Source organism: Pseudophryne corroboree, chromosome 1 (assembly GCF_028390025.1).
Source record: "Pseudophryne corroboree isolate aPseCor3 chromosome 1, aPseCor3.hap2, whole genome shotgun sequence".
Lineage (NCBI taxonomy): Eukaryota > Metazoa > Chordata > Amphibia > Anura > Myobatrachidae > Pseudophryne > Pseudophryne corroboree.
Genome location: NC_086444.1, coordinates 752,271,568 through 752,287,300, shown reverse-complemented (window position 1 = coordinate 752,287,300; position 15,733 = coordinate 752,271,568). Strand labels below are relative to the sequence as shown.

General features: G+C 47.8%; 1 protein-coding gene across 4 annotated transcripts in view; it reads right to left on the bottom strand.

The window, feature by feature from the left end:
* Positions 1–15,733, bottom strand: part of USO1 (USO1 vesicle transport factor) — a 285,018-nt gene that overhangs the window by 54,421 nt on the left and 214,864 nt on the right. For all 4 annotated transcript variants that reach the window (XM_063916925.1, XM_063916933.1, XM_063916940.1 and 1 more), the window contains one exon: positions 14,964–15,102. In XM_063916925.1, the coding sequence (XP_063772995.1) occupies positions 14,964–15,102 (139 nt within the window). The remainder of the gene's footprint in view (positions 1–14,963; positions 15,103–15,733) is intronic.

Here is a 15,733-nt window from a genome sequence, read left to right as displayed (position 1 = left end):
GCAGCACTCCCTTTACAAACGTCTGGACTTCTGAAAGAGAAGCCAATTCCTTCTGAAAGAAAATGGAGAGGGCCGAAATCTGTACCTTAACCGAGCCTAATTTCAGGCCCATATCCACTCCTGTCTGTAGGAAGTGGAGAAAACGACCCAGATGAAAATCTTCCGTAGGTGCATTCTTGGTCTCACACCAAGACACATACTTTCGCCAGATACGGTGATAATGTTTTATCGTCACCTCCTTCCTAGCCTTTATTAAAGTAGGGATGACCTCTTCCGGAATCCCCTTTTTCGCTAGGATTCGGCGTTCAACCGCCATGCCGTCAAACATAACCTCGGTAAGTCTTGAAATACACAGGGCCCCTGCTGCAACAGGTCTTCCCTCAGAGGAAGAGGCCAGGGCTCTCCTGTGAGCATCTCTTGTAGATCAGAGTACCAGGCCCTTCGAGGCCAGTCTGGGACAATGAGTATCGTCTGTACTCTTCTTCGTCTTATGATCCTCAACACTTTCGTGATGAGAGGAAGAGGAGGAAACACGTAGACCGATTCGAACACCCACGGTGTTACCAATGCGTCTACTGCTACTGCCTGAGGGTCCCGAGACCTTGGGCAATACCTCCGAAGTTTTTTGTTGAGGCGTGACGCCATGTCTATTTGAGGAGTTCCCCAAAGACGTGTTACGTCTGCAAAGACTTCTTGATGAAGTCCCCACTCTCCTGGATGGAGATCGTGTCTGCTGAGGAAGTCTGCTTCCCAGTTGTCCACTCCCGGAATGAAGACAGCCGACAGAGCGCTTACATGATTTTCCGCCCAGCGAAGTATCCTTGTGGATTCCGCCATCGCGACTCTGCTTCTTGTCCCGCCTTGGCGGTTCACATGAGCCACTGCTGTGACATTGTCTGATTGAATCAGAACCGGTAGGTTTCGAAGAAAACTCTCCGCTTGTCGAAGGCCGTTGTAAATGGCCCTGAGTTCCAACACACTGATGTGTAGACAGAACTCCTGGTCTGACCAAAGACCCTGAAACGTCTTTCCCTGCGTGACCGCTCCCCATCCTCGGAGGCTCGCGTCCGTGGTAACCAGGATCCAGTCCTGAATCCCGAACCTGCAACCCTCCAGCAGGTGAGCACTTTGCAACCACCACAGGAGGGACACTCTGGTTCCTGGGGACAGAGTTATTTTCCGATGTAAGTGCAGATGGGACCCTGACCACTTGTCCAGAAGGTCCCATTGAAAAGTCCTTGCATGGAACCTTCCGAAGGGAATGGCCTCGTAGGCCGCCACCATTTTCCCCAGAACTCGAGTGCATTGGTGAACTGACACCCTTTTCGGTTTTAGCAGGTCTCTGACCATGTACTGGATGTCTTGGGCTTTCTCTATTGGGAGAAAGACCTTAATTTGTTCAGTATCCAGTATCATACCTAGGAACGGTAGTCGAGTTGTCGGAATCAACTGTGACTTTGGTAGATTTAGAATCCAACCGTGCTGCTGGAGCACTCTCAGAGAGAGCGCCACACTGCTCAGCAATTTCTCCCTTTATCTCGCTTTTATCAGGAGATCGTCCAAGTATGGGATAATTGTGACTCCATGCTTGCGCAGGACCACCATCATTTCCGCCATTATTTTGGTGAAAATCCTCGGGGCCGTGGAAAGTCCAAACGGCAACGTCTGAAATTGGTAATGACAATCCTGTACAGCGAATCTCAGGTATTCCCGATGGGGGGCATATATGGGGACATGAAGGTACGCATCCTGTATGTCCAGAGACACCATAAACTCCCCCTCCTCCATGTTGGCTATTATCGCTCTGAGAGATTCCATTTTGAATTTGAATCTTTTTATGTACAGGTTTAGGGATTTCAGATTTAAAATTGGTCTGACCGTACCGTCCGGTTTGGGGACCACAAATAGGGTTGAATAGTAACCTCTTCCCTGCTGGTGCAGGTGAACCTTGATTATCACTTGCTGTATACACAGCGTTTGAATTGCAGCTAACACTACATCCCTTTCCGATGTGGAAGCTGGTAGGGCCGATTTGAAAAATCGGCTCGGGGGCACATCCTCGAATTCCAATTTGTAACCCTGGGAAACTATTTCCAACACCCAGGGATTCAGATCCGAACTGACCCAGGCCTGACTGAAAAGTCGAAGACGTGCCCCCACCGGTGCGGACTCCCTCAGGGGAGCCCCAGCGTCATGCTGTGGGTTTTGGAGCAGCCGGGGAGGACTTTTGTTCCTGGGCACCTGCCGAAGCAGGTGCTCTCTTTCCACTGCCCTTACCTCTGGCGAGGAAAGAGGATCCCCGACCTCTTTTGGACTTGTGCGACCGAAAGGACTGCATCTGATAGGGTGTTGCTTTCTTTTGCTGTTGGGGAATATATGGTAAAAAATTTGATTTACCTGCTGTAGCTGTGGAAACCAGGTCCGTCAGCCCATCCCCAAACAATACATCACCCTCATAGGGTAGTACTTCCATATGTTTTTTGGAATCCGCATCACCCGTCCATTGGCGAGTCCATAAGGATCTTCTCGCTGAGATAGACATGGCATTGGCCCTGGAAGATAGCAATCCAATGTCCCTTTGAGCATCCCTCATAAATAAGACTGTGTCTTTTATATGGGCTAGAGTTATCTAGTTATCTAGAGTTAGCTAGTATCCTTATCCATAGTATCAAGTTGATCTGTCAGCTCATCTGTCCAAGCTGCAATTGCGCTACACACCCATGCCGACGCAATCGTCGGTCTTAACACAGCACCCGTATGAGAATAAATACCCTTTAATGTAGTTTCTTGCCTGCGATCTGCAGGGTCCTTAAGGGCCGCTGTGTGAGGAGACGGTAGCGCCACTTTCTTGGACAAGCGCATCAGGGCCTTGTCCACAGTGGGGGGTGATTCCCAAATCTCCCTGTCCTGCTTAGGGAAAGGGTATGCCATAAAAATTCTTTTGGGGATCTGCGGTCTCTTATCCGGAGTCTCCCAAGCTTTTTCAAAGAACTCATTTACTTAATGAGATGTGGGAAAATTAATAATCTGTTTCTTTTCCTTAAACATGTGTACCCTTGTGTCGGGGACCGAGGGTTCATCCACAATATGCAACAATCATGCACTGAATGGTTTTAGTCACCCTAGGGTGCAATTTTACTTCGTCATAGTCGACACTGGAATCAGAATCCGTGTCGGTAGTAGTGTCTTGTGTTAAGGGACGCTTTTGAGACCCCGACGGGCCCTGTGAGTCGGTCCAATCTGAGGATTGACCGCCTGATGTCCCCCCTAAACCAGCTTTATCAAGCCTTTTATGTAAGGATGCCACACTTGCATGCAACGTATGCCACATGTCCATCCAATCTGGAGTCGGCACAACCGACGGGGACACACCACTCATTTGCTCCACCTCCTCCTTGGAGAAGCCTTCCGCCTCAGACATGTCGACACACGTACCGACACCCCACACACACAGGGATTAACCTATAAGGGGACAAATGTGCCCCCCTCTTTTTTTTCCAGCCTGTGTTCAGCAGGCGAGAGACCAGGGAGCCAGCGTTTTTTTTCTCATGCAGCTTCTGTGGAGAAAATGGCGCTGGTTAGTGCGGAGGATCAAGCCCCACCCACCCGACGGCGGGCTTTGGTCCCAGTGATTTTTCAATAAAATGGCGGGGGATCAGCGATTTACTGCCTCCGCAGTCTAATGCCACTGTATTTGTGCCAAAATGTGAGGTTTATTGCTGCCCAGGGCGCCCCCCTGCGCCCTGCACCCTTCAGTGCTGCTCTGTGTGTGTGTGACTGGGAGCAACCTCATGAAGATCTGATGTCTTCTGCCGCCTAAGAGGTCTTCTGTCTTCTCTATCCGCTTCTACCTTCGGCATCTGTGAAGAGGACGGCGGCGCGGCTCCGGGACGAACCCCAGGTGAGACCTGTGTTCCGACTCCCTCTGGAGCTAATGGTGTCCAGTAGCCTTAGAAGCAGTGCCCAACTTGACAAGCCAGCTCTGCTTCTCTCTCCTCAGTCCCACGATGCAGGGAGCCTGTTGCCAACAGGACTCCCTGAAAATAAAAAACCTAACAAAATTCTTTTTCCACAGAAAACTCTGGAGAGCTCTCTGCAGTGCACCCATTTTCCTCTGGGCACAAGATCTAACTGAAGTCTGGAGGAGGGGCATAGAGGGAGGAGCCAGTGCACACCCATAGTCAAAGTTCTTTTTAGGTGCCCTATCTCCTGCGGAGCCCGTCTATACCCCATGGTCCTTACGGAGTCCCCAGCATCCTCTAGGACGTAAGAGAAAAAATAAGAATTTACTTACCGATAATTCTATTTCTCATAGTCCGTAGTGGATGCTGGGAACTCCGTAAGGACCATGGGGAATAGCGGCTCCGCAGGAGACTGGGCACAAAAAGTAAAAGCTTTAGACTAGCTGGTGTGCACTGGCTCCTCCCCCTATGACCCTCCTCCAAGCCTCAGTTAAGATACTGTGCCCGGAAGAGCGTACATAATAAGGAAGGATCTTGAATCCCGGGTAAGACTCATACCAGCCACACCAATCACACCGTACAACTCGTGATCTGAACCCAGTTAACAGTATGATAACCGTAGGAGCCTCTGAAAAGATGGCTTCCAACAATAAACAACCCGATTTTTTTGTAACAATAACTATATACAAGTATTGCAGACAATCCGCACTTGGGATGGGCGCCCAGCATCCACTACGGACTATGAGAAATAGAATTATCGGTAAGTAAATTCTTATTTTCTCTGACGTCCTAGTGGATGCTGGGAACTCCGTAAGGACCATGGGGATTATACCAAAGCTCCCAAACGGGCGGGAGAGTGCGGATGACTCTGCAGCACCGAATGAGAGAACTCCAGGTCCTCCTCAGCCAGGGTATCAAATTTGTAGAATTTAGCAAACGTGTTTGCCCCTGACCAAGTAGCTGCTCGGCAAAGTTGTAAAGCCGAGACCCCTCGGGCAGCCGCCCAAGATGAGCCCACCTTCCGTGTGGAATGGGCTTTTACAGATTTTGGCTGTGGCAGGCCTGCCACAGAATGTGCAAGTTGAATTGTACTACAAATCCAACGAGCAATCGTCTGCTTAGAAGCAGGAGCACCCAGCTTGTTGGGTGCATATAGTATAAACAGCGAGTCAGATTTTCTGACTCCAGCCGTCCTGGAAACATATTTTCAGGGCCCTGACTACGTCCAGCAACTTGGAGTCCTCCAAGTCCCTAGTAGCCACAGGTACCACAATAGGTTGATTCATGTGAAACGCTGAAACCACCTTAGGGAGAAATTGAGGACGAGTCCTCAATTCTGCCCTATCCGAATGAAATATCAGGTAAGGGCTTTTATAGGATAAAGCCGCCAATTCTGATACGCGCCTGGCTGAAGCCAGGGCCAACAGCATTACCACTTTCCATGTGAGATATTTCAAATCCACTGTGGCAAGTGGTTCAAACCAATGTGATTTTAGGAACCCTAAAACTACATTGAGGTCCCAAGGTGCCACTGGAGGCACAAAAGGAGGCTGTATATGCAGTAGTGATGAGCGAGGTTCGGTTTTACTCGGTTTTACTCGGTTCTCAAAACGGCATCTTATTGGCTATCCAAAACACGTGACATCCGTGAGCCAATAAGATGCCGTTTTGAGAACCGAGTAAAACCGAGTAAAACCGAATCCGCTCATCACTATTATGCAGTACCCCTTTGACAAACGTCTGAACTTCAGGCACTGAAGCCAGTTCTTTCTGGAAGAAGATCGACAGGGCCGAAATTTGAACCTTAATGGATCCTAATTTTAGGCCCATAGACAATCCTGCTTGCAGGAAATGTAGGAAACGACCCAGTTGAAATTCCTCCGTAGGGGCCTTCTTGGCCTCACACCACGCAACATATTTTCGCCAAATGCGATGATAATGTTTTGCAGTTACATCCTTCCTGGCCTTGATCAGGGTAGAGATGACTTCATCTAGAATGCCTTTTTCCTTCAGGATCCGGCGTTCAACCGCCATGCCGTCAAACGCAGCCGCGGTAAGTCTTGGAACAGACAAGGTCCCTGCTGGAGCAGGTCCTTCCTTAGAGGTAGAGGCCACGGGTCCTCCGTGAGCATCTCTTGCAGCTCCGGGTACCAAGTTCTTCTTGGCCAATCCGGAGCCACGAGTATCGTTCTTACTCCTCTCCTTCTTATGATTCTCAGTACTTTTGGTATGAGAGGAAGAGGAGGGAACACATATACCGACTGGAACACCCACGGAGTTACCAGAGCGTCCACCGCTATTGCCTGAGGGTCCCTTGACCTGGCGCAATATCTGTCCAGTTTCTTGTTGAGACGGGACGCCATCATGTCCACCTTTGGTTTTTCCCAACGGTTTACAATCACTTGGAAGACTTCTGGATGAAGTCCCCACTCCCCCGGGTGGAGGTCGTGTCTGCTGAGGAAGTCTGCTTCCCAGTTGTCCACTCCCGGAATGAACACTGCTGACAGTGCTATCACATGATTTTCCGCCCAGCGGAGAATCCTTGCAGCTTCTGCCATTGCCCTCCTGCTTCTTGTGCCGCCCTGTCTGTTTACGTGGGCGACAGCCGTGATGTTGTCCGACTGGATCAATACCGGTTGACCCTGAAGCAGAGGCCTTGCTTGACTTAGGGCATTGTAAATGGCCCTTAGCTCTAGGATATTTATGTGAAGAGACGTTTCCATGCTTGACCACAAGCCCTGGAAATTTCTTCCCTGTGTGACTGCTCCCCAGCCTCTCAGGCTGGCATCCGTGGTTACCAGCATCCAATCCTGAATGCCGAATCTGCGGCCCTCTAGAAGATGAGCCTTCTGTAACCACCACAGGAGAGATACCCTTGTCCTTAGAGATAGGGTTATCCGCTGATGCATCTGAAGATGCGATCCGGACCATTTGTCCAGCAGATCCCACTGAAAAGTTCTTGCATGGAATCTTCCGAATGGAATCGCTTCGTAAGAAGCCACCATTTTTCCCAGGACTCTCGTGCACTGATGCACTGACACTTGTCCTGGTTTTAGGAGGTTCCTGACTAGCTCGGATAACTCCCTGGCCTTCTCCTCCGGGAGAAACACCTTTTTCTGGACTGTGTCCAGAATCATCCCTAGGAACAGTAGACGTGTTGTTGGAATCAGCTGTGATTTTGGGATATTTAGAATCCACCCGTGCTGACGTAGCACTACCTGAGATAGTGCTACTCCGACCTCTAACTGTTCCCTGGACCTTGCCCTTATCAGGAGATCGTCCAAGTAAGGGATAATTAATACGCCTTTTCTTCGAAGAAGAATCATCATTTCGGCCATTACCTTGGTAAAGACCCGTGGTGCCGTGGACAATCCAAACGGCAGCGTCTGAAACTGATAATGACAGTTTTGTATCACAAACCTGAGGTACCCTTGGTGAGAAGGGTAGATTGGGACATGGAGCTAAGCATCCTTGATGTCTAGAGATACCATATAGTCCCCTTCTTCCAGGTTCGCTATCACTGCTCTGAGTGACTCCATCTTGAATTTGAACCTTTTTATGTAAGTGTTCAAAGATTTTTGATTTAAAATTGGTCTCACCGAGCCGTCCGGCTTCGGTACCACAAACAGCGTGGAATAATACCCCTTTCCCTGTTGTAGGAGGGGTACCTTGATTATCACCTGCTGGGAATACAGCTTGTGAATAGCTTCCAATACTGCCTCCCTGTCGGAGGGAGACGTTGGTAGAGCAGACTTCAGGAACCGGCGAGGGGGAGACGTCTCGAATTCCAATTTGTACCCCTGTGATACTACCTGCAGGATCCAGGGGTCCACTTGCGAGTGAGCCCACTGCGCGCTGAAATTCTTGAGACGGCCCCCCACCGTGCCCGAGTCTGCTTGCAGAGCCCCAGCGTCATGCTGAGGACTTGGCAGAAGCGGGGGAGGGCTTCTGCTCCTGGGAAGAGGCTGCATGGTGCAGTCTTTTTCCCCTTCCTCTGCCCCGGGGCAGGAACGAGCGGCCTTTTTCCCTCTTGCCCTTATAGGGACGAAAGGACTGGGTTTGAAAAGACGGTGTCTTTTTCTGCTGAGAGGTGACCTGGGGTAAAAAGGTGGATTTTCCAGCCGTTGCTGTGGCCACCAGGTCCGATAGACCGACCCCAAATAACTCCTCCCCTTTATACGGCAATACTTCCATATGTCGTTTGGAATCCGCATCACCTGACCACTGTCGCGTCCATAACGTTCTTCTGGCAGAAATGGACATCGCACTTACTCTAGATGCCAGGGTGCAAATATCCCTCTGTGCATCTCGCATATATAGTAATGCATCCTTTAAATGCTCTATAGTTAATAATATACTGTCCCTATCCAGGGTATCAATATTTTCAGTCAGGGAATCCGACCAAGCCACTCCAGCGCTGCACATCCAGGCTGAGGCGATCGCTGGTCGCAGTATAACACCGGTATGTGTGTATATACCTTTTAAGATATTTTCCAGCCTTCTATCAGCTGGTTCCTTGAGAGCGGCCGTATCAGGAGACGGTAACGCCACTTGTTTTGATAAGCGTGTGAGCGCCTTATCTACCCTAGGGGGTGTTTCCCAACGTGCCCTAACCTCTGGCGGGAAAGGGTATAGTGCCAATAATTTATTAGAAATCAGCAGTTTTTTATCGGGGGAAACCCACGCTTTATCACACACCTCATTTAATTCATCTGACTCAGGAAAAACCACTGGTAGTTTTTTTACACCCCACATAATACCCTTTTTTGTGGTACTTGTAGTGTCAGAAATGTTCAATGCCTCCTTCATTGCCGTGATCATGTAACGTGTGGCCCTACTGGACATTACGTTTGTCTCGTCACCGTCGACACTGGATTCAGTATCCGTGTCAGGGTCTGTGTCGACCATCTGAGGTAACGGGCGTTTTAGTGCCCCTGACGGTGTCTGAGACGCCTGAACAGGCACTAATTGATTTGTCGGCTGTCTCATGTCGTCAACAGTTTTTTTGCAAAGTGCTGACATTGTCACGTAATTCTTTAATTACTACCATCCAGTCAGGTGTCGACTCCCTAGGGGGTGACATCACTAACACAGGCAATTGCTCTGCTTCCACATCATTTTCCTCCTCATACATGTCGACACAATCGTACCGACACCCAGGGAATGCTCTGATAGAGGACAGGACCCCACTAGCCCTTTGGGGAGACAGAGGGAGAGTTTGCCAGCACACACCAGAGCGCTATATATATACAGGGATAACCTTATATAAGTGTTACTCCCTGTTATAGCTGCTGTATTTATATATTAGCTGCCAATAGTGCCCCCCTCTCTGTTTTACCCTGTTTCTGTAGTGCAGGACTGCAGGGGAGAGTCAGGGAGCCGTCCTTCCAGCGGAGCTGTGAAAGAAAATGGCGCTTGTGTGCTGAGGAGAAAGGCTCCGCCCCCTTCACGGCGGCCTTTTCTCCCGCTTTTTTCAGGAAACTGGCAGGGGATAAATGCATCCATATAGCCCAGGAGCTATATGTGATGCATTTTATTTAGCCATATAAGGTTTTTATATCATTTTTATTGCGTCTCAGGGCGCTCCCCCCCAGCGCCCTGCACCCTCAGTGACCGGAGTGTGAAGTGTGCTGAGAGCAATGGCGCACAGCTGCAGTGCTGTGCGCTACCTTATTTGAAGACAGGAACGTCTTCTGCCGCCGCTTTCTCCGGACCTCTTCGCTCTTCTGGCTCTGTAAGGGGGCCGGCGGCGCGGCTCCGGGACCCATCCAGGCTGAACCTGTGATCGTCCCTCTGGAGCTAATGTCCAGTAGCCAAGAAGCCCAATCCACTCTGCAGTCAGGTGAGTTCGCTTCTTCTCCCCCTTAGTCCCACGATGCAGTGAGCCTGTTGCCAGCAGGACTCACTGAAAATAAAAAACCTATTTAAACTTTTACTTCTAAGCAGCTCAGGAGAGCCACCTAGCTTGCACCCTTCTCGTTCGGGCACAAAAATCTAACTGAGGCTTGGAGGAGGGTCATAGGGGGAGGAGCCAGTGCACACCAGCTAGTCTAAAGCTTTTACTTTTTGTGCCCAGTCTCCTGCGGAGCCGCTATTCCCCATGGTCCTTACGGAGTTCCCAGCATCCACTAGGACGTCAGAGAAATATTTGGACACCTACCAAGCAGCAAGATTTCTGGATCTCACAGACCTGTTACTTCTTCTTTAAGAAGCTCTTCTATCCTCCACTCGTTACCTGTATTAATGGCAGCTGTTTGACCTGGTTATCTGTATAAAAGACACCTGTCCACACTCTCAAACAGTTAGACTGCTACCTTTCCACCATGGCCAGAGAGCTGTCTAAGGACACCAGGGACAAAATTGTAAAGCTGCACAGGCTGGCATGAGCTACTAGACAACAGGCAAGCAGCTTGGTGAGAAGAGATCAAATGTTGGCGCAATTATTAAAAAATGGAAGAAATACAAGATCACTGACAATCTCCCCTTGTGGGCATAGGCAAACGCAGGGGGGGTATCTGGATGCCTGGAAACCCCTCTCCCTCTCTGCGCGTTTCTCAAATTATGACAATAATAGCAATAGTATATAATACGATTACTAGAGCTGCTGCCACATCATGCAGGTTATGGAACAGAGCGGAGCTACTGCACACGCCCAGTGGTAGCAACTTCTTCTACCAAGTTTGCTCTATGTGAGGATCTGAGTCCTCACTCCGTGCTCTGGACCAGAGAGTAGCTGGTATCCGTTCACATGGTCGACCATGTTATGGTTGACAGTCATTAGGTCGACCACTATTGGTCGACATTGACATGGTCGACATGGACACATGGTCGACACATGAAAGGTCGACATATGAAAAGTAGAGATGAGCGGGTTCGGTTCCTCGGAATCCGAACCCGCCCGAACTTCAGCCTTTTTTGCACGGGTCCGAGCAGACTCGGATCCTCCCGCCTTGCTCGGTTAACCCGAGCGCGCCCGAACGTCATCATCCCGCTGTCGGATTCTCGCGAGACTCGGATTCTATATAAGGAGCCGCGCGTCGCCGCCATTTTCACACGTGCATTGAGATTGATAGGGAGAGGACGTGGCTGGCGTCCTCTCCGTTTAGAATAGATTAGAGAGACACTTGATTTACTAATTTTGGGGAGCATTAGGAGTACTCAGTACAGTGCAGAGTTTTGCTGATAGTGACCACCAGTTTTATTTATAATCCGTTCTCTGCCTGAAAAAAAACGATACACAGTCACATACCATATCTGTGCTCAGCCTCAGTGTGCTGCATGATATATCATCTATGTATATCTGACTGTGCTGAGTGCTCACTGCTCACACAGCTGAATTGTGGGGGAGACTGGGGTGCAGTTATAGCAGGAGTACAGTGCACACTTTTGCTGCCAGTGACCACCAGTATATTGTCTGCCTGAAAAAGTTAAACACTCCTGTGGTGTTTTTTTTTTTTTATTCTATAGTATAAACGCATTCTCCTGACAGTGTCCAGCAGGTCCGTCATTCATTATATTATATAAATATTTACCTACAGTAGTGTTATATTTTTTTTTTTTCATCTCTATCATCTTTATCATCTCTATATTAGCAGACGCAGTACGGTAGTCCACGGCTGTGGCTATCTCTGTGTCGTCAGTGCTCGTCCATAATTGTATACCTACCTACCTGTGGTGGGGTTTTTTTTTCTATCTTCTTCATACTAGTAGTTTAGGAGTCTGCTGACAGTGTCCACCAGGTCCGTCATTATATTATATACCTACAGTAGTAATATATTTAGTATATTATCTATACTAGCAGACGCAGTACAGTAGTCCACGGCTGTGGCTATCTCTGTGTCGTCAGTGCTCGTCCATAATTGTATACCTACCTACCTGTGGTGGGGTTTTTTTTTTCTATCTTCTTCATACTAGTAGTTTAGGAGTCTGCTGACAGTGTCCACCAGGTCCGTTATACAGTATATTATATATATATAAGCAGCAGTACGGTAGGCCACGGCTGTACCTACCTCTGTGTCGTCACTCGTCGTCCATAAGTAATATAATACTATCCACCCATCTACATTGTATACCTGTGGTGGCTTTTAGTTGTGCGCAAAATATGGAGAACAAAAATGTGGAGGTTAAAAAAATAGGGAAAGATCAAGATCCACTTCCACCTCGTGCTGAAGCTGCTGCCACTAGTCTTGGCCGAGACGATGAAATGCCATCAACGTCGTCTGCCAAGGCCGATGCCCAATGTCATAGTACAGAGCATGTAAAATCCAAAACACAAAAGATCAGTAAAAAAATGACCCAAAAATCAAAATTAAAAGCGTCTGAGGAGAAGCGGAAACTTGCCAATATGCCATTTACGACACGGAGTGGCAAGGAACGGCTGAGGCCCTGGCCTATGTTCATGGCTAGTGGTTCAGCTTCACATGAGGATGGAAGCACTCATCCTCTCGCTAGAAAAAAGAAAAGACTTGCGGCAAAAGCACAGCAAAGAACTGTGCGTTCTTCTAAATCCCAAATCCCAAAGGAGAGTCCAATTGTGTCGGTTGCGATGCCTGACCTTCCCAACACTGGACGGGAAGAGCTTGCGCCTCTTTTTTTCTTTGCGTCATGTGCTGTTTGGGGAGTATTTTTTGGAAGGGCCATCCTGCGTGAGATGGGCCAGGTGTTTGTGCCGGCCACTAGGGTCGCTTAGCTTACTCACACAGCTACCTCATTGCGCCTCTTTTTTTCTTTGCGTCATGTGCTGTTTGGGGAGTATTTTTTGGAAGGGCCATCCTGCCTGACACTGCAGTGCCACTCCTAGATGGGCCAGGTGTTTGTGTCGGCCACTTGTGTCGCTTAGCTTAGCCATCCAGCGACCTCGGTGCAAATTTTAGGACTAAAAATAATATTGTCAGGTGTGAGGTGTTCAGAATAGACTGGAAATGAGTGTAAATTATGGTTATTGAGGTTAATAATACTATGGGATCAAAATGACCCCCAAATTCAATGATTTAAGCTGTTTTTTAGGGTTCTTTGAAAAAAACACCCGAATCCGACAAAAAAAATTCGGTGAGGTTTTGCCAAAACGCGTTCAAACCCAAAACACGGCCGCGGAACCGAACCCAAAACCAAAACACAAAACCCGAAAAATTTCCGGTGCACATCTCTAACGAAAAGGTCGACATTAGTTTTTTAACTTTTTTTACTTTTGGGGAACTTTTCCATACTTTACGATCCACATGGACTACGATTGGAACGGTAAAGTGTGCCGAGCGAAGCGGTAGCGGAGCGAAGGCACCATGCCCGAAGCATGGCGAGCGAAGCGAGCCATGCGAGGGGACGCGGTGCACTAATTGGGGTTCCCAGTCACTTTACGCAAAAAACGACACCAAAAAAAGTTAAAAAACTCATGTCGACCTTTTCATATGTCGACCATGTGTCCATGTCGACCATGTCAATGTCGACCAATAGTGGTCGACCTAATGACTGTCGACCATAACATGGTCGACCATTCATACCGGAACCAGAGTAGCTACCAGGAAGAAGAGACATGAGCTTACCACGTGGTGGGAGAATGTGTGCTTAGAAAGTGCAGTACTGGTTCTACTATAGTTGTGTACTTTATTTATAGTTTGTTTAACCTTTTATAGTTTGTTTAACCTTTTCCTGACCACTTCTTTATATAATTTAAATGTTTGATACAGCCCATACAATAGACCATCTAAAGTTTTAAATATTAATACTGTATTCCATACAGTATCCAGTGTATAAAAAGACTAATGTGTACATTAATGTCCAGGGACGTTGCTAGGTTCTTCTACCGCTCCCCCAGTCTCCTGCACTTACTTTAATGTTATGCAGAGTGGGAGATTGTGGACTACATTTGGAAACCCCTCTCTAGAAATCCTGCGTTTGCCACTGGTGGGGTATCAATGATCTTAGGAACGGTGAGGAATCAGCCCAGAACTACATGGGGGGGACCTGGTCAATGACCTCAAGAGAGAAGGGACCACAGTCACAAAGGTTACCATTAGTAACACACTACGTTGTCATGGACTGAAATCCTACAGCGCACGAAAGGTCCCCCTGCTTAAGCCAGCACATGTCCAGGCCCGTCTAAAGTTTGCCAGTGACCATCTAGATGATCCAGAGGAGTATCGGGAGAATGTAATGTGGTCAGATGAGAGCAAAATCGAATTTTTGGTATAAACTCCACTCGCCATGTTTGGAGGGAGAAGAATGATGAATGACATCCCAAGAACACCATACCCACTGTGAAGCATGGGGGTGGAAACATCATGCTTTGGGGCTGCTTTTCTGCAAAGGGGACAGGACGACTGATCCGTATTAAGGAGAGGATGAATGGGGCCATGTATCGTGAGATTTTGGGCAAAAACCTCCTTCCCTCAGTAAGAGCATTGAAGATGGAACTTGGCTGGGTCTTCCAGCATGACAATGACCCCGCCCAGGCAACTAAGGAGTGGCTCCGTAAAAAGCATTTCAAAGTCCTGGAGTGGCCTAGCCAGTCTCCAGACCTCAACCCAATAGAAAATCTGTGGAGGGAGTTGAAAGTCCGTGTTCCCGGCGACAGCCCCAAAACATGACAGATCTAGAGAAGATCTGCATGGAAGAGTGGGACAAAATACCTGCTGCAGTGTGTGCAAACCTGGTCAAGAACTACAGGAAACGTTTGACCTCTGTAATATAACCTCAGTTGGCAATTACAAAGTATTGAGTTGAACTTTTTGATTGTACAAATATTTATTTTCTGCAAGAATATACAAATAAATTGTTTAAAAATCATACAATGTGATTTCCTAGTTTTTTTTTCAGATTCTGTCTCTCACAGTTGAAGTGTACCTATGATGGAAATTACAGACCTCTCATCTTTTTAAGTGGGTCAACTTGCACAATTGGTGGCTGTCCAAATACTTTTTTGCCCCACTGTGTATATATATTATGTTATTACCATTGTGTCACTGCTGGAACAAAATAAATGAGAACAATAAAAAACAGTCATACCTAGTTGTACCTTGAGAAGATTGTACTGATCTTTGTGTTGTTGAATTTGGGCCAAATGCTGGGAAACAGTAGTCTGGAACTGTTCATTTTTAGCTTGCAAGGAAAAAACGGTTTGCTTCAGTTCTTCTAGTTGCAAATCCTACAGAATAAAATGCAGGTTAGAGAAACATACAGTGAGTAACTGTTAGTTTAGTAAATACAGCTGGGTCCTGAAACTAGCAATGTTCCTGGAGAATGTGGTACAGAGAAGGCATATCCTATAATTGGAAACAAAAAAGCAAGAACAAAAACAAACAAGAACGCCACCCAAGGAGTCTGACTAGATTTTTTTTTAACCCTCTAACACCCATAATTTGATACTGGGGGAAACTAGTACGATGGGGTATAGACAGGGTCTAAAGGAGCCGGTGCACTTTAAATTTCTTCAACTGGGTGTGCTGGCTCCTCCCCTCTATGCCCCCTCCCACAAGCAGTTATAGGTAAAAGGAGTTATAGGAGAAAGGACATATATGAGAGAAGGAACATGATAAAAGAAAGGGTGGTGAAATTTGTACACCACTAACACACAACAACCAGGAACAGCCGGTAACAACAACAGCAACAGCTGAACAGGTAACAATAGAACAAGAACCTGCAGACACGTCAACGCACTAAGGCGGGCGCCCAATATCTCTTATGGACTATGAGAAAAGGATTTACCGGTAGGTATTAAAATCCTATTTTCTCTAGCATCCATAAGGGATATTGGGGGAAACTAGTACGATGGGGAT